At 38.5% G+C, this 20,096-nt stretch overlaps 1 protein-coding gene across 7 annotated transcripts in view; it reads right to left on the reverse strand.

Moving 5' to 3' along the window:
• Positions 1-20,096, reverse strand: part of MTOR (mechanistic target of rapamycin kinase) — a 531,718-nt gene that overhangs the window by 33,822 nt on the left and 477,800 nt on the right. For 6 of the 7 annotated variants that reach the window (XM_053691448.1, XM_053691447.1, XM_053691446.1 and 3 more), the window contains exons 56-57: positions 7,676-7,741; positions 4,936-5,016 (exon numbers count right to left, since the gene is read on the reverse strand). In XM_053691448.1, the coding sequence (XP_053547423.1) occupies positions 4,936-5,016; positions 7,676-7,741 (147 nt within the window). The remainder of the gene's footprint in view (positions 1-4,935; positions 5,017-7,675; positions 7,742-20,096) is intronic. The other variant, XM_053691451.1, reaches the window with a different exon arrangement.

Consider the following 20,096-nt stretch of genomic DNA (forward strand, 5'->3'; position numbering starts at 1 on the left):
ATTAGGGGTTAATTATTGTAGGTAGCTGGCGGCGACGTTGTGGGGGGCAGGTTAGGGGTTAATAAATGTAATACAGGGGTCGGCGGGGTTAGGGGCAGCAGATTAGGGGTACATAAGTATAACGTAGGTGGCGGTCGGCAGATTAGGGGTTAAAAATTTAAATCGAGTGGCGGCGATGTGGGGGGAGCTCGGTTTAGGGGTACATAGGTAGTTTATGGGTGTTAGTGTACTTTAGGGTACAGTAGTTAAGAGCTTTATGAACCGGCGTTAGCCAGAAAGCTCTTAACTCCGGCTATTTTCAGGCGGCTGGAATTTTGTCGTTAGAGCTCTAACGCTCACTTCAGAAACGACTCTAAATACCGGCGTTAGAAAGATCCCATTGAAAAGATAGGATACGCAAATGGCGTAGGGGGATCTGCGGTATGGAAAAGTCGCGGCTGAAAAGTGAGCGTTAGACCCTTTAATCACTGACTCCAAATACCGGCGGTAGCCTAAAACCAGCGTTAGGAGCCTCTAACGCTGGTTTTGACGGCTACCGCCGAACTCCAAATCTAGGCCTAAGTCACTACAGTATAACTTACTAAAGGTGTGATTCTCACGTCACTACAGTGTAACTTACTAAAGGTGTGATTCTCACATCACTACAGTATAACTTACTAAAGGTGAGATTCTCATGTCACTACAGTATAACTTACTAAAGGTGTGATTCTCACATCACTACAGTATAACTTACTAAAGGTGTGATTCTCACATCACTACAGTATAACTTACTAAAGGTGTGATTCTCACATCACTACAGTATAACTTACTAAAGGTGTGATTCTCACATCACTACAGTATAACTTCCTAAAGGTGTGATTCTCACATCACTACAGTATAGCTTACTAAGTTACTACAGTATAACTTCCTAAAGGTGTGATTCTCATGTCACTACAGTATAACTTTCTAAAGGTGTGATTCTCACATCACTACAGTATAACTTACTAAAGGTGTGATTCTCACATCACTACAGTATAACTTACTAAAGGTGTGATTCTCACATCACTACAGTATAACTTACTAAAGGTGTGATTCTCACATCACTACAGTATAACTTACTAAAGGTGTGATTCTCACATCACTACAGTATAACTTACTAAAGGTGTGATTCTCACATCACTACAGTATAACTTCCTAAAGGTGTGATTCTCACATCACTACAGTATAACTTCCTAAAGGTGTGATTCTCACATCACTACAGTATAGCTTACTAAGTTACTACAGTATAACTTACTAAAGGTGTGATTCTCACATCACTACAGTATAGCTTACTAAGTTACTACAGTATAACTTCCTAAAGGTGTGATTCTCATGTCACTACAGTATAACTTTCTAAAGGTGTGATTCTCATATCACTACAGTATAACTTACTAAAGGTGTGATTCTCACATCACTACAGTATAACTTACTAAAGGTGTGATTCTCACATCACTACAGTATAACTTACTAAAGGTGTGATTCTCATGTCACTACAGTATAACTTACTAAAGGTGTGATTCTCATGTCACTACAGTATAACTTACTAAGTTACTACAGTATAACTTACTAAAGGTGTGATTCTCACATCACTACAGTATAACTTACTAAAGGTGTGATTCTCATGTCACTACAGTATAACTTACTAAGTTACTACAGTATAACTTCCTAAAGGTGTGATTCTCACATCACTACAGTATAACTTACTAAGTTACTACAGTATAACTTCCTAAAGGTGTGATTCTCATGTCACTACAGTATAACTTACTAAAGGTGGGATTCTCATATCACTACAGTATAACTTACTAAAGGTGGGATTCTCACATCACTACAGTATAACTTACTAAAGGTGGGATTCTCACATCACTACAGTATAACTTACTAAAGGTGGGATTCTCACATCACTACAGTATAACTTACTAAAGGTGTGATTCTCATATCACTACAGTATAACTTACTAAAGGTGGGATTCTCACATCACTACAGTATAACTTACTAAAGGTGGGATTCTCACATCACTACAGTATAACTTACTAAAGGTGGGATTCTCACATCACTACAGTATAACTTACTAAAGGTGGGATTCTCACATCACTACAGTATAACTTACTAAAGGTGGGATTCTCACATCACTACAGTATAACTTACTAAAGGTGGGATTCTCATGTCACTACAGTATAACTTACTAAAGGTGTGATTCTCATATCACTACAGTATAACTTACTAAAGGTGTGATTCTCATGTCACTACAGTATAACTTACTAAAGGTGTGATTCTCATGTCACTACAGTATAACTTACTAAAGGTGTGATTCTCATATCACTACAGTATAGCTTACTAAGTTACTACAGTATAACTTCCTAAAGGTGTTATTCTCACATCACTACAGTATAGCTAAGTTACTACAGTATAACTTCCTAAAGGTGTGATTCTCATATCACTACAGTATAACTTACTAAAGGTGTGATTCTCATGTCACTACAGTATAACTTACTAAAGGTGTGATTCTCACATCCCTACAGTATAACTTCCTAAAGGTGTGATTCTCATGTCACTACAGTATAACTTTCTAAAGGTGTGATTCTCATATCACTACAGTATAACTTACTAAAGGTGTGATTCTCACGTCCCTACAGTATAACTTACTAAAGGTGTGATTCTCATGTCACTACAGTATAACTTACTAAAGGTGTGATTCTCATGTCACTACAGTATAACTTACTAAAGGTGTGATTCTCACGTCCCTACAGTATAACTTACTAAAGGTGTGATTCTCATGTCACTACAGTATAACTTACTAAAGGTGTGATTCTCATGTCACTACAGTATAACTTACTAAAGGTGTGATTCTCACATCACTACAGTATAACTTACTAAAGGTGTGATTCTCATGTCACTACAGTATAACTTACTAAGTTACTACAGTATAACTTCCTAAAGGTGTGATTCTCACATCACTACAGTATAACTTACTAAAGGTGTGATTCTCATGTCACTACAGTATAACTTTCTAAAGGTGTGATTCTCACATCACTACAGTATAGCTTACTAAGTTACTACAGTATAACTTCCTAAAGGTGTGATTCTCACATCACTACAGTATAACTCACTAAAGGTGTGATTCTCATGTCACTACAGTATAACTTACTAAAGGTGTGATTCTCATGTCACTACAGTATAACTTACTAAAGGTGTGATTCTCACATCACTACAGTATAACTTACTAAAGGTGTGATTCTCACATCACTACAGTATAACTTACTAAAGGTGTGATTCTCACATCACTACAGTATAACTTACTAAAGGTGTGATTCTCACATCACTACAGTATAACTTATTAAAGGTGTGATTCTCACATCACTACAGTATAACTTACTAAAGGTGTGATTCTCACATCACTACAGTATAACTTACTAAAGGTGTGATTCTCACATCACTACAGTATAACTTACTAAAGGTGTGATTCTCATGTCACTACAGTATAACTTACTAAAGGTGTGATTCTCACATCACTACAGTATAACTTACTAAATGTGTGATTCTCACATCACTACAGTATAACTTACTAAAGGTGTGATTCTCATGTCACTACAGTATAACTTACTAAGTTACTACAGTATAACTTCCTAAAGGTGTGATTCTCACATCACTACAGTATAACTTACTAAAGGTGTGATTCTCATGTCACTACAGTATAACTTACTAAAGGTGTGATTCTCATGTCACTACAGTATAACTTACTAAAGGTGTGATTCTCACATCACTACAGTATAACTTACTAAAGGTGTGATTCTCACATCACTACAGTATAACTTACTAAAGGTGTGATTCTCACATCACTACAGTATAACTTACTAAAGGTGTGATTCTCACATCACTACAGTATAACTTACTAAAGGTGTGATTCTCACATCACTACAGTATAACTTACTAAAGGTGTGATTCTCACATCACTACAGTATAACTTACTAAAGGTGTGATTCTCACATCACTACAGTATAACTTACTAAAGGTGTGATTCTCATGTCACTACAGTATAACTTACTAAAGGTGTGATTCTCACATCACTACAGTATAACTTACTAAATGTGTGATTCTCACATCACTACAGTATAACTTACTAAAGGTGTGATTCTCATGTCACTACAGTATAACTTACTAAGTTACTACAGTATAACTTCCTAAAGGTGTGATTCTCACATCACTACAGTATAACTTACTAAAGGTGTGATTCTCATGTCACTACAGTATAACTTACTAAAGGTGTGATTCTCACATCACTACAGTATAACTTACTAAAGGTGTGATTCTCACGTCACCACAGTGTAACTTACTAAGTCACTACAGTATAACTTACTAAAGGTGTGATTCTCACGTCACCACAGTGTAACTTACTAAGTCACTACAGTATAACTTACTAAAGGTGTGATTCTCACGTCACTACAGTGTAACTTACTAAAGGTGTGATTCTCATATCACTACAGTATAACTTTCTAAAGGTGTGATTCTCACATCACTACAGTATAACATACTAAAGGTGTGATTCTCATATCACTACAGTATAACATACTAAAGGTGTGATTCTCACATCACTACAGTATAACTTACTAAAGGTGTGATTCTCACATCACTACAGTATAACATACTAAAGGTGTGATTCTCATATCACTACAGTATAACTTACTAAAGGTGTGATTCTCACATCACTACAGTATAACTTACTAAAGGTGTGATTCTCACATCACTACAGTGTAACTTACTAAAGGTGTGATTCTCATATCACTACAGTATAACTTACTAAAGGTGTGATTCTCACATCACTACAGTATAACATACTAAGTCACTACAGTATAACTTCCTAAAGGTGTGATTCTCACATCACTACAGTATAACTTACTAAGTCACTACAGTATAACTTACTAAAGGTGTGGATGGATTCAGGAACGGTGCTGCCTGGTTTCTTATGCGCCGTCTCTCCTAGCTCCACGGTCTCCATCATTTCTGAGGAATGTACAGAGACCACATATCAGATTAAGCATGTACTGTACTTGTTTAGTACCACAATAATTAAATATGATACTGGACATAGATTTTTTTTATTAAAGATTAGTTAATGTTTCAGCCCCAATAGGAGTCTTTATTAAAACTCATCATAAAGATATTATTGCAGCCTGAACAGATATGAATACACTTGCTCCTGGTGTTTGACTGACAGGTCCCCAGACCAAAACCACTTTCCTTTAAAGGGATACGAAACACAAATTTTTCTTTCAGGACTCAGATAGAACATACAATTTTAAACAACTTTCCAATTCACTTCTATTATCAAATTTGTTTTGTTCTCTTGGTATCCTCTGTTGAAAGAGCAGCAATGCACTACTGGGAGCTAGCTGATCAGATCTCGAGAGCCAATGACAAGAGACATATATGTGCAACCACCAATCAGCAGCTAGTTTACAGTAGGGTATTGCTGCTCCTGAGTCTACCTAGGTATGCTTTTCATCAAATGATATAACAACAACAAAGCAAATTAGATGGTAGAAATAACTGTGAAAACTGTTAAAATGACATCCATCAGAATAATGAAAGTTTAAAGGAATAGAAAGGTCAAACACTGCACCTTCTGAGAGAGTCAGTGGTGGCTTCTGTGACACAAATTAGGTCTTCACAGATGTAAAACAGGCCATCTTCAGCTGCCTGAGCTTGAATACTGGTGCACAGGCCCTCACAGCATATGTGTGTATGCCGCAGAAAAACAATAACTTTACCTGAAGCATTGTTGCTAATAAGTATATTGCAAAAATGCTTCTATTTCAAATTGAAATGCATTTATACACATTTCATTTTTGACCTTTCTATCCCTTTAATTTTGACTTCACTGTCCCTTTAACTAAGTGGGATAAATTCACTAACATCTGTTTAGTCTCTGCATTTCTCATCTTATTCAAAAACGTCTTTCACTAAAGCTCCCACATTTCTCCAGAATATCAGTAAAAGGAGTGAATGAAGCCCACTGTATTCTTGGAGAAATAAGAGTCAAACCAATTGCCCTAAACACCTGAGCTTGTGCCAGTGTACACATTCCTCTAACAGGCAATATATACAGGGGATACCTCACTATATTGTTCTTTAGCTTAGTAAGTGAGACATAAATAGTCAGTACCTGATTATCATGGTAACTAGGGGGGTGCTGTACTTAAAGGGACACTGAACCCAAATGTTTTCTTTCGTGATTCAGATAGAGCATGACATTTTAAGCAACTTTGTAATTTACTCTTATTATAAAATTTTCTTCATTCTCTTGGTATCTTTATTTGAAATGCAATAATGTAAGTTTAGATGCCGGCCCATTTTTGGTGAACAAAAGCTTAGATGCATTCTTTTTAAAATAAAGATAGCAAGAGAACGAAGAAAATCTGATAATAGGAGTAAATTAGAAAGTTGCTTAAAATTGCATGCTCTTTCTAAATCATAAAATAAAAAAATTGGGTTCAGTGTCCCTTTAACAAAGTACAAACACATTTTAGTCACTTTGCTGAAAATTGCAGCAGTCTTGTTGTATATTACTTTAGAAATGTTCACATCAAGCATAAAAATAGGGTCACTAAGGTAATGTGGTATCATGGCACTGGGTCTTGGGGAAAAAAGTTTGAAGAACCCTGGTTTAGATTACAGTTAAAGGGACAATTGTATGTAACAATAAAATTAACTTATTTTAACAGAACACTTTCCTATTACACAAAGGTAAACTCACACTGAGGAGCAGCAATTCATCACCTCCCCTGAGCAGCCAATCACTGTCCTGCTCAGGACTAGCACACAGTGTCTGGTGTGTGCGTTTAACTGGATGTTTAGGGCATTTTATTATTACATTAGAATGTGACTGTAACACACATGGATTGGAATACTTGTTATAAAACAAGAGATGAACTGCGGACAGAGAATATTTCCCTTATTAAGATGGAAATAAATGTTTTACAAATAAAACTTAGGTTACAGTCATTTAAAGTGATTTAATGTGACTTTAATAATATAAAATATAAGTAATGCTGCTAAAAGATTTCTTTCTAGATAATTCCCTTTAATTTGCTGTTCAGTCTTCAAGTGAATTCAACAGGTCAGAGGAATCTCTCAGACTTAAAGGGACATGAAACCCAAAATCTTTCTTTTATGATTCAGACAGAACATACATTTTTAAGCAACTTTTCAATTTACTTCTAGTGTCACTTTGCTTCGTTCTCTTGGTATCATCTGTTGAAGGAGCAGCAATGCATTACTGGGTGCCGTTGGCTCACACATTGGTAAGCCAACGGCAAGAGGCATTTTTTATGCAGCCACCAATTAGCAGCTATCTCACAGCTCCTGAGCCTACCTAGGCATACTATTAAACAAAAGATACCAAGAGAACTAAGCAAATGAAACAATAGAAGTCATTTGGAAAGCTGTATTCTCTATCTGTGTTTCATGTCCCTTTAATACATAAATCCCCTTCCCCGGCTGCAGAATATATTGCTGCTCCCCGTTTTATGTTCCTACTCGCTGACACAGTGAAATCACAGTCACATGTACCACTAGTCTTTCGTGTTAGTTTAATGCTGCAGTTAATGAGTTAATGATCTTCAGGCTCTGAGGACACTGGAAAGTTCTGAGCTGAACTCACCCACAGACTGTCCGGCTGAGTAGGAGTCTGTCCGTGTACGAGAGCGTTTGTTGGCTTTTATAGTGGCTGTGAAAAGATTATGTGTTGAAGAGGGTGATGAGTTTTTACTTAATATCTGTAGGTTCCCCCCGTGGCCCCTTCTTGTGTCCAGGACAACCCACACTGACTCACATTGCAGCGATGAACCAGCTACAGCGTTACACACGTAATGATTACATTCACCTCCACACCACACTCCTTCCCTGCTTTACATGCATTTGTTTTCAGTCTCACACACTCAAGCTGGCAACTTGCATCTCGGTCTCTGTGCCTTTAAATTATTACAGCTGACAATTTATCACAACAATGAGACACATTTGTAGAAAGACAAAGTCGCACTGTGTTGTTAAAAGATCACAGGATTTCAGCCTTATGCACAGAAAAAGATGACCTCTCCAGCAGCTGTGAGATGTACGTTGTCAGGTTGGCTCTACAGTAATTAGTTACAAAAGTTAAGCAGTTCAGTATGAAGCTGAAGGGTTATAGCTGCAGGATTTGATATATTACTATCTCTCGTACGGATGAGTTTCTGTTTAATGGGACATAGAGCAACATTTATTATGATTGTAATCTCCACTTGTGATGCTGCATCACACTGCAAAGTTTAACATAACACAATAGCTTTCTTGTGGAACCCCCCCTGCACAACCTATTGCGCAAGAGCAGGGTGTGTCAATCACCCCAAACAAGCCAATGTTATGGTGATTAACCTCCACCATCTCTGAGTTGGCAGAGAAGCAAAAGAAGCAGTTTCTGCTTCATAAATATGTGTCAGCAGACTCACTCATGCACCTGCTCTGCATAGCCTCAATAGCTGTGAATGCAGACTCTTTACCTTGAGCTTATAATCCACAAGGCCATTATTAATATATAAATCATTCTATTACACAACATGTGCTTCTTACAATGCTACAATGCTCAGCATCCAGGTCAGTTGACAAGGACCAGACAGTTGGTCAGCAGGTGTGACCCCAGCGGAATAGCTTGAACAATATATCTATACGTCTTCTGTCTGGCTACAATGCCTCGGCCTCTATTTAGAGAAAAAAGACAGACGTGGTTTCTGCCTCAACAACGATTACATTTAGATTTTATCATTACAAAAACAGAACATGCAATAATAAAATGATTTATATATTAATAATGTCCTTGCATTATGCATCCAAATAAAAATGTCTTATCTTTTTTTGAGCAACCATGAAAATACTTCTATAAGTCTGTTACAAGAGCTTAGCACGGGGACAAATAGGTAAACTGTACGGGCTGCTGCTTTTCTTTATTGAGAAATAAGTTATGAGATTCTGAAGCTTAAAATCTCCTCATTCTAATTAATTAATAACAAGGGAGTTGTGTGTCTCTGTTACACATCATCCACTCTCCTACTAGACACACTGTCACCTGCACACGCACTAGCCTTCCTCCCTTTTCTCCCCTATCACGAACAAACAAGATGACAGCAATCGCTGCCCACCTGAGGGGTAAGTGGCAGCACATACACGTACTGGCATCTACACAGCTTCATTTGTGGCTTAAACAGGCACTTGTTAGTTATAAAAAACATGTTTTGTTAAGAGTCTTATACCGACCAAGGGCTGGTTTCCATTGAGCTGTCACACAAGGTCACAAACCGATAAAACTGCTGTCGGAAGCAATTTCATTTATCAACTGCTTCTGATGGCGTGTTATACCTTCACCCGCATGCCGAATATATTTTCACTTTCCATAGAAATTATTAGAAGCCATTAAGCAATAACGTATACCAGGTTTCCAATGAAAGCACAAACTGTTAATACCACTGTTGGAGGCTGTCGATACATTGAAAAAAATTTGCACCCAGCTCAACTAGGTGTAAAAGAGGAAAAACAAAATTTATGCTTACTTAATACATTTCTTTCTTTCCGGACATGGAGAGTCCACACGTCATTCCAATTACTAGTGGGATATTCAACTCCTGGCCAGCAGGAGGAGGCAAAGAGCACCCCATCAAAGCTGTTAAGTGTAACTTCCCTTACCCATAATCCCCAGTCATTCTTTCGAAGGAAAATGGAAAAAGAAGAAACACAAGGGTGAAAAGGTGCCTGAGGTTTACTCAACAAAATTGCAGAATTATATATTAAAAAGAGGGCGGGGTCATGGACTCTATGTCTGGAAAGAAAGAAATTTATCAGGTAAGCATAATTTTTTGTTTTTCTTTCCTATGACATGGAGAGTCCACGACATCATTCCAATTACTAGTGGGAACCAATACCCAAGCTAGAGGACACAGAATGAACAGGGAGGGAGAAAAAGGCAGGACGACGTAAACAGAAGGCACCACCGCTTGAAGAACCTTTCTCCCAAAGGAGGCCTCAGCTGAGGCAACAGTATCAAATTTGTAAAATTTGGAAAAAGTATGCAGAGAGGACCATGTAGCTTCCTTGCAAATCTGTTCCAAAGAAGCTTCATTTTTGAAAGCCCAAGAAGAGGAGACAGCCCTAGTGGAATGAGCCATAATTCTCTCAAGAGGCTGCTGTCCAGCAGTCTCATAAGCCAAACAAATCAAACTTCTCAACCAAAGAGACAGAGTAGTAGAAGTGGCCTTCTGACCCTTACGCTTTCCAGAGAAAACAACAAACAGGGCAGAAAATTTTAGAGCCCGCACAACATCCAAGTTATGCAAAAGACGTTCCTTATGAGAAGAAGGAATAGGACAAAAAGAAGAAACAACAATTTCCTGATTAATGTTTCGATCCGACACCACCTTAGGGAGAAACCCCAATTTAGTATGAAGGACCTCCTTATCTGCATGAAAAATAAGATACAGGGAATCACACTGCAGAGCTGAAAGTTCAGAGACTCTGCGAGCAGAAGAAATAGCAAGGAGAAACAAAACCTTCCAAGATAACAACTTTATATCAACAGCATGCATCGGCTCAAACGGAGCCTGCTGCAAAACTTTAAGAACTAGGTTAAGGCTCCATCAAGGAGCAACAGGTTTAAACACAGGCCTGATTCTAACCATGGCCTGAACAAAAGCTTGAACATCTGGTAAGTTTGCCAGACGTTTGTGCAAAAGGATAGACAACACAGAAATCTGACCCTTTAGAGTATTGACCGACAAACCCTTCTCCAGGCCATCAGGAAGAAAAGACAAAATCCAGGGAATCCTCACCCGGCTCCAGGAGAAATCTTTAGATTCACACCAATAAAGATATGGCATATCTTATTGTAAATCTTGCGAGTAACCGGTTTGCGAGCCTGAAGCATAGTTTCAATGACTGCTTCAGAAAACCACGTTGAGACAGAATTAGGCGTTCAATCTCCAAGCAGTTAGCTTCAGAGAATCTAGATTTGGATGGAGGAAAGGTTGCTGAATTAGAAGGTCCTTCCTCAGAGGTAACCTCCAAGGAGGTAGAGACGACATCCGTACCAGATCCGCGAACCAGATTTTGCGAGGCCATGCAGGAGCTATTAGGATCACCATGCTCTCTCCTGTTTGATACGAGCAATGACTCGTGGAAGGAGAGCAAACAGAGGAAACAGATATGCCAGAGAGAACATCCAAGGAACCACTAGAGCATCTATCACAACGGCCTGATGATCTCTTGACCTTGAACCGTACTTTGGAACCTTGGTGTTTTGGCAGGACGCCATCAGATCTAACTCTAGAACTCCCCACCTGGGGGTTATCTGAGAGAACACTTTTGGATGGAGATCCCACTCCCCGGGATGAAAAGTCTGTCTGCTCAGAAAGTCCGCCTTCCAGTTGTCCACAACAGCAATGTCAATGGCAGATAGAAGGCAATTATGAGCTTCCGCCCACTGCAGAATGTGAGTCACCTCCTTCAGGGCTAAGGAACTCGAGTCCCTCCCTGGTGGTTGATGTAAGCCACTGAGGTGATGTTGTCAGACTGGAATTTGATAAACCGGACTAAAGACAGTTAAGGCCACTCTGATAGGGCATTGAAGATAGCTCTTAACTCTAAGATGTTTATGGGAAGAGAGGACTCTTCCCGAGACCACAGTCCCTGAGGACTGAGGCAAGAAAGAACGCTTATCAACACGCAATCTCTGAAATGATTTCCGCCAGACCAGGACCAAACAGAGTCTAACCCTAATAAGGTAAAGCCAAAAGCTTGCCCTTGGAAGAAACATCAGCCGACCAGGACTTTAACCACAGAGCCCTGCGTGCTAGTACAGTGAAGCTAGACATCTTAGCTCCCAGTCTAATTATCTGCATATTGGCATCACAGATAAAAGTATTGGCTAGTTTGAGAGCTTTAATCCTATCTTGGATTTCCTCTACCGTAGTTTCCTCTGTAATAAGATCAGACAAGGCATCACACCAATAAGATGCTGCTCCCGCAACCGTGGCTATACTCGATACAGGTTGCCACTGTAATCCTTGATGGATATACATCTTTTTAAAGTAAGCCTCTAGCTTCTTATCCATAGGATCCTTAAAAGTGCAACTATCCTCTTTAGGAATGGTAGTTCTCTTAGCAAGAGTAGAAATATCTCCTACTTTAGGCACAGTGCGCCAGGAGTCGCGAATAGAGTCAGCAACAGGAAACATCTTTTTAAAAGCAGGGGAAGGGGAAAAAGGAACCCCTGGCTTATACTATTCCTGAGCTATAATTTCAGACATCTTCCTTGGAACAGAAAAAAACCTCCTCAGAAGATTGAGAATCATAAACACTATCCAGTTTAAAAGACTTTGTGGGGTTGACAGCAGCCGAAGGTTCGGAGTCATCTAAAGTAGCTAAGACCTCCTTCAGTAATAACCGGAGGTGTTCTAGCTTAAATCTAAAATTTATCTCTTGAGATTCTGAAGATTTGTCTGCCAAAGTGTCAGAGTCTGAGATTTCACCTTCAGAAGCTACTGAAGTATGCTCCTCAGACAAATGAGAAAGGTTGACCAGCTCAGAATTAGAGGGATCAGAAGCCTTATTAGCAGATAATTTAGATTTCCCTCTTACACTTACCCATGGTAGGGAAAGCAGACAAAGCCGGTGATACAGCAGAAGTTATATGCGCAGCAAAATCCCCTGACAAATATACACCCCCAGGAGGTTAAGAGGACACGCAAGGCATTGTATGCTAAACTGGTAAGGCTTGGGACGTTTGAGGAGAAAGCTGAGGCATATCCACAACAGCAATATCCTGAGAGACATTAGGTTCACAAGGGATTAACTTATCCTTATATTTTAAGGTCTGAGCTAAACAATTGGAACAAAATTGCATAGGTAGTACAATTGGGACTTCTAAGCAAAGTAAACATTTATCCATATTAAATGAAGAAACTTTTTCAGATTCCATTACAGATATCAGTTCCCACAAAAAATAAAATAAAAATTTATAGTATATATAGAACTAATAAATTCACTGAAAAAAACTTTGAAAATATAAAAACCAAAAAACGGCACCCGTCACTTTAACAAAAAAAACCTTCAGAATGCCTGAGGCTCCTACCGTACCGGAGTCGAATAACCCACTAGCAAGGGAACTCTCCAGATGAGGAGACTGATTCACAAGTTCAGATCGACAATCTGATGATAAGACAAGAAATCTCAGGCTCAATGACTGACTAAACAGCCTAATTATTGTCTGGACTCCAAACAAACAGATCTGCCCCTTGCCATATGCTTTTACAATAAATACTTATATGACAAAAACTTTCCAACACAGTTTGTCAAATAAAATTAAGTCTTAAGCACACAGATTAAACGTAACCCCTTAGTCTCTCTCCATGCCAGTGTTATGCATACACAGTGCCTGCAAATATGCCCCAAAAGTGTATCCAAGACAATATATATATATGTCCCAAATTTGATCCACTAGAGATTTTACCTCTAAAGTGCTATCCTTCAGAACCTAGAAGGAAAATGCACTTACCTGTGGATCAAGCTGCAGGGCAGGTAACAGCGACTTAGGTGTGAACGGTACTCCACTCCCTGTCAGGAACCTGTAGTAAAAGAAAGAACAGAGTAACTAACTCTGGCTTTCAACAAAGGGGTAGCAATATGTTAGAAGTAAAGAAAAGACTTCCTCGCCGCCTTCTAACTGCTAAAAGCCACCACTACTTTAACTCAAAAGATTGACGTGGTCACAGCTAGACCCCAATCCTTGCTTCTAGGGAAAATACCCATAAAAGGATTAAAATCTTCAGACATCACCTTCGCACAACCTCCTTTGACAGAGGCAAAGAGAATGACTGGGGATTATGGGTAAGGGAAGTTACACTCAACAGCTTTGCTGGGGTGCTCTTTGCCTCCTCCTGCTGGCTAGGACTTGAATAACATAATTTATGTAAGAACTTACCTGATAAATTAATTTCTTTCATATTGGCAAGAGTCCATGAGCTAGTGACATATGGGATATACAATCCTACCAGGAGGGGCAAAGTTTCCCAAACCTCATGCCTATAAATACACCCCTCACCACACCCACAATTCAGTTTAACGAATAGCCAAGAAGTGGGGTGATAAAGAAAGGAGTAAAAAGCATCAACAAAGAAATTTGGAAATAATTGTGCTTTATACAAAAAATCAAAACCACCACAAAAAAGGGTGGGCCTCATGGACTCTTGCCAATATAAAAGAAATTAATTTATCAGGTAAGTTCTTACATAAATTATGTTTTCTTTCATGTAATTGGCAAGAGTCCATGAGCTAGTGACGTATGGGATATACAATCCTACCAGGAGGGGCAAAGTTTCCCAAACCTCAAAATGCCTATAAATACACCCCTCACCACACCCACAATTCAGTTTAACGAATAGCCAAGAAGTAAAAAGCATCAACAAAGAAATTTGGAAATAATTGTGCTTTATACAAAAAATCATAACCACCACAAAAAAGGGAAGGGTGGGCCTCATGGACTCTTGCCAATATGAAAGAAATTAATTTATCAGGTAAGTTTTTACATAAATTATGTTTTCTTTCATGTAATTGGCAAGAGTCCATGAGCTAGTGACGTATGGGATAGCAATACCCAAGATGTGGAACTCCATGCAAGAGTCACTAGAGAGGGAGGGATAAAAATAAAAACAGCCATTTCTCGCTGAAAAAATAATCCACAACCCAAAATATAAATTAATACATAAAAAATGATAGAATTTAGTAAATGTATGCAAAGAAGACCAAGTTGCTGCTTTGCAAATCTGATCAACTGAAGCTTCATTCTTAAAAGCCCATGAAGTGGAGACTGATCTAGTAGAATGAGCTGTAATTCTCTGAGACGGGACTTGACCCGACCCCAAATAAGCTGAATGAAACCAAAGCTTTAATCACAAAGCCAAGGAAACGTCAGAAGCCCTCTGACGTTTCCTAGAACCAGAAAAGATAACAAATAGACTAGAAGTCTTCCTGAAATCTTTAGTAGCTTCAACAAAATATTTCAAAGCTCTTACCACATCCACAGAATGTAAGGATTTCTCAAAAGAATTCTTAGGATTAGGACACAAGGAAGGGACAACAAATTCTCTATTAATGTTGTTAGAAATCACAACCTTTAGGAAAGAATTTAAATGAAGTCTACAAAACCGCCTTACCCTGAAGAAAAAACAGAAAAGGAGATTCACAATAAAGATAGATAATTCAGAAACTCTTCTAGCAGAAAAGATAGCTAAAAGGAACAACACTTTCCAAGAAAGTAGTTTAATATCCAAAGAATGCATAAGCTCAAATGGAAGAACCTGTAAAGCCTTCAAAACCAAATTAAGACTCCAAGGAGGAGAGATTGATTTTAATGACAGGCTTGATACAAACCAAAGCCTGTTAAAAACAGTGAATATCAGGAAGCTTAGCAATCTTTCTGTGAAATAAGACAGAAAGAGCAAAGATCTGTCCCTACAAGGAACTTGCAGACAAAACCTTATCCAAACCATCCTGAAGAAACTGTAAAATTCTAGGAATTCTGAAAGAATGCCAAGCGAATTTATGAAAAGAACACCATGAAAATAAGTCTTCCAAACTCGATAATAAATCTTTCTAGAAACAGATTTACGAGCCTGTAACATAGTATTAATCACTGAGTCAGAGAAACCTCTATGACTAAGCACTAGGCGTTCAATTCCCATACCTTCAAATTTAATGATTTGAAATCCTGATGGAAAAAAATGGACCTTGAGACAGAATATCCGACCTAAATGGAAGAGGCCAAGGTTGGCAACTGGACATCCGAACAAGATCCGTATACCAAAACCTGTGAGGCCATGCTGGAGCTACCAGCAATACAAATGACTGTTCCATGATGATTTTGGATATCACTCTTGGAAGAAGAACTAGAGGCAGGAAAATATAAGCAGGTTGGTAGCACCAAGGAAGTGTCAATGCAACCACTGCTTCCGTCTGAAGATCCCTGGACCTCGACAGGTACCTAGGAAGTTTCTTGTTTAGATGAGAAGCCATCAGATCTATTTCTGGAAAACCCCACATCTGAACAATCTGAGAAAACACATCTGGATGGAGAGACCTCTCCCCCGGATGTAAAGTCTGACGGCTGAGATAATCCGCTTCTCAATTGTCTACACCTGGGAAATGTACCACAGAAATTAGACAAGAGCTGGATTCCACCCAAGAAAGTATTAGAGATACTTCTATCATAGCTAGGGGACTGTGAGTCCCACCCTGATAATTGCTGTGATATTGTCTGTCTGAAAACAAATGAACGGTTTTCTCTTCAACAGAGGCCAAGCCTGAAGAGCCCTGAAAATTGCACGAAGTTCCAAAATATTGATTGGCAATCTCGCCTCTTGAGATTTCCAAACCCCTTGTGCTGTCAGAGATCCCCAAACAGCTCCCCATCCTGAAAGACTCGCATCTGTTGTGATCACAGTCCAGGTTGGACCAACAAAAGAGGCCCCTAGAACTATACGATGATGATCTAACCACCAAGTCAGAGATAGTCAAACACTGGGATTTAAGGATATTAATTGTGATATCCTTGTATAATCCCTGCACCATTGATTCAGCATACAAAGCGGGAGAGGTCTCATAAAAAAACGAGAGAGAATCACATCCGATGCTGCAGTCATGAGACCTAAAACTTCCATGCACATAGCTACTGAAGGGAATAATAGAAACTGAAGGTTCCGACAAGCTGAAACCAATTTTAAATTGTCTCCTGTCTGTTCGAGACAGAGTCATGGACACTGAATCTATTTGGAAACCTAAAAAGGTGACCCTTGTCTGAGGCATCAAGGAACTTTTTGGTAAATTGATCCTCCAACCATGTCTTTGGAGAAACAACAGTAGTTGATTTGTGTGAGATTCTGCAGAACGTAAAGACTGAGCAAGTACCAAGATATAGTCCAAATAAGGAAACACCACAACACCCCGCTCTCTGAGAGTAGGACACCAAGAACCTTTGAAAAGATTCCCAGAGCTGTAGCTAGGCCAAAAAGGAAGAGCAACAAATTGGTAATGCTTGTCTAAAAAAAGAGAATCTCAGAAATTGAAAGCAATCTGGATGAATCGGAATATGAAGATATGCATCCTGTAAGTCTATTGTGGGCATATAATGCCCTTGCTGAACAAAAAGCAGAATAGACCTTATAGTCACCATTTTGAAAGTTGGTACTCTTACATATCGATTCAAAATTTTTAGATCCAAAACTGGTCTGAATGAAATTACTTTCTTTGGGACAATGAATAGATTTGAATAAAACCCCAGATCCTGTTCCTGAAACGCAACTGGCATTATTACCCCCAATAACTCCAGGTCTGAAACACACTTCAGGAAAGCCTGGGCCTTTACCAAGTTTGCTGGAATGCGTGAGAGAAAAAAAATCTTCTCACAGACGGTCTTACTCTAAATCCTATTCTGTACCCCTGAGAGACAATATTCTGAATCCAATGATTTTGGACCGAATTTAACCAAACATCTTAGAAAAATCTTAATCTGCCCCCTACCAGCTGAGCTGGAATAAGAGCCGCACCTTCATGCGGATTTAGGGGCTGGCTTTGACCTCTTAAATGGCTTGGATGTATTCCAATTTGAAGAAGGCTTCCAATTGGAAACAGATTCCTTGGGGAAGAATAAAGTTTCTGTTCCTTATTTAAGAACAAAAAACAGTTAGAAGCTTTAAATTTACCCTTAGATCTTATCTTGAGGCAAAAAAACTCCCTTCCCCCCAGTGACAGTTGAAAATATTGAATCCAACTGAACCAAATAATTTATTACCTTGGAAGGAAAGAAATAGCAATCTGGACTTAGAAGTCATATCAGCATTCCAAGATTTAAGCCACAAAGCTCTTTTAACTAAAATAGCTAAAGACAGAGATTTAACATCAATTTTGATGATATCAAAAAAAGGCATCAGAAATGAAATTATTAGCATGTTGAATCAAGTTAACGATGCTAGACAAAACATGATTCTATACTTGTTGCACTAAACTTTCCAACCAAAAAGTTGAAGCAGCTGCAACATCAGCCAAAGAAATTGCAGGCCTAAGAAGAAGACCTGAAAATAAAAAAGCTTCCCTTAGATAAGATTCAAGTTTCCTATCTAAAGGATCTTAAAAAGAAATACTATCTTCCGTAGGAATAGTAGTACGTTTAGCAAGAGTAGAGATAGCCCCATCAACTTTGGAGATCTTTTCCCAAAACTCCAATCTAATTGCTGGCAAAGGATACAATTTTTTAAACCTTAAAGAAGGAATAAAAGAAGTACCAGGCCTATTCCATTCCTTAGAAATCATATCAGAAATAGCATCAGGAACTGAAAAAAACCTCTGAAATAACCACAGGAGTTTTATAAACAGAATGTAAACGTTTACTAGCTTTAAAATCAAGAGGACTAGTCTCCTCAATATCCAATATAATCAACACTTCTTCAACAAAGAATGAATGTACTCCATTTTAAATAAATAAGTAGATTTTTTAGTGTCAATATCTGAGGATGGATCTTCTGAATCAGATAGATCCTCATCAGAGGAGGATAATTCAGTATGTTGTCGGTCATTTGAAATTTCATCAACTTTATGAGAAGTTTAAAAAGACCTTTACATTTATTAGAAGGCGGGATGGCAGACAAAGCCTTCTGAATAGAATCAGCAAACAATTCTTATAAATTCACAGGTATATCTTGTACATTAGATGTTAAAAGAACAGCAACAGGCAATGTATTATTACTAATGGACACATTATCTGCATGTAAAAGTTTATCATGACAATTATACAACAAATGTACTTAGCTTTGGTAGAACTGTTATCAGTCAGCAGGATTCCAACAGTGTTTTCTGAGACAGGAACAGATTGAGACATCTTGCAAAATGTAAGAGAAAAAACAACATATAAAGCAAAATTATCAATTTCCTTATATGGCAGTTTCAGGAAAGGGAAAAAAATGCAACAGCATAGCCCCTCTGATAGAGGAAAAAGGCAAGAGGCATATAGGAATGGGGTTTAAATTCTGAAAATATTTGGCGCCAAGAATGACGCACAAACAAAGAAATTTTTTTGGCGCTAACAACATCCGGAAATGACACACTCGCGTCATTGAAGACGCAACCTTGTGAAAGGACTCTGCGTCGACAAAGACGCCGCAAATGACGAATTTGCGTCATCGAACGTAACATCGCGGCAAAAAAATGACGCAATATAGTTTGGCATTTTGCGCCCTCGCAAGCCTAATTCTGCCCGCAAATTTAAAATTACAGTCAATTGCAAAAAGACTATACCCCAGGTAAGAAATAAATTTTCCTAAAAAAATGCATTTCCCAGATATGAAACTGACAGTCTGCAAAAGGAAATATACTGAAACCTGTTTAATGGCAAATATAAGTACAATACATATATTTAGTACTTTATATAAATACATAAAGTGCCAAACCATAGCTGAGAGTGTCTTAAGTAAATGAAAACATACTTACCAAAGACACCCATCCATATATAGAAGATAGCCAAACCAGTACTGAAACGGTTATCAGTAGAGGTAATGGAATATGAGAGTATATCATCGATCTAAAAAGGGAGGTAGGAGATGAATCTCTACGGCCGATAACAGAGAACCTATGAAATAGATCCCCGTGAGGAAAACCATTGCATTCAATAGGCGATACTCCCTTCACATCCCTCTAACATTCACTGCACTCTGAGAGGAATCGGGCTTCAAAGAATGCTGAGAAGTGCGTATCAATGTAGAAATCTTAGCACAAACTTACTTCACCACCTCCATAGGAGGCAAAGTTTGTAAAACTGAATTGTGGGTGTGGTGAGGGGTGTATTTATAGGGATTTTGAGGTTTGGGAAACTTTGCCCCTCCTGGTAGGATTGTATATCCCATACGTCACTAGCTCATGGACTCTTGCCAATTACATGAAAGAAATCCCACTAGCAATTGGAATGACATTGTGGACTCTCCATGTCATAGGAAAGAAAATTTGCTTTTTGAGACCTA

This window comes from Bombina bombina, chromosome 8, assembly GCF_027579735.1.
Source record: "Bombina bombina isolate aBomBom1 chromosome 8, aBomBom1.pri, whole genome shotgun sequence".
Classification (NCBI taxonomy): domain Eukaryota; kingdom Metazoa; phylum Chordata; class Amphibia; order Anura; family Bombinatoridae; genus Bombina; species Bombina bombina.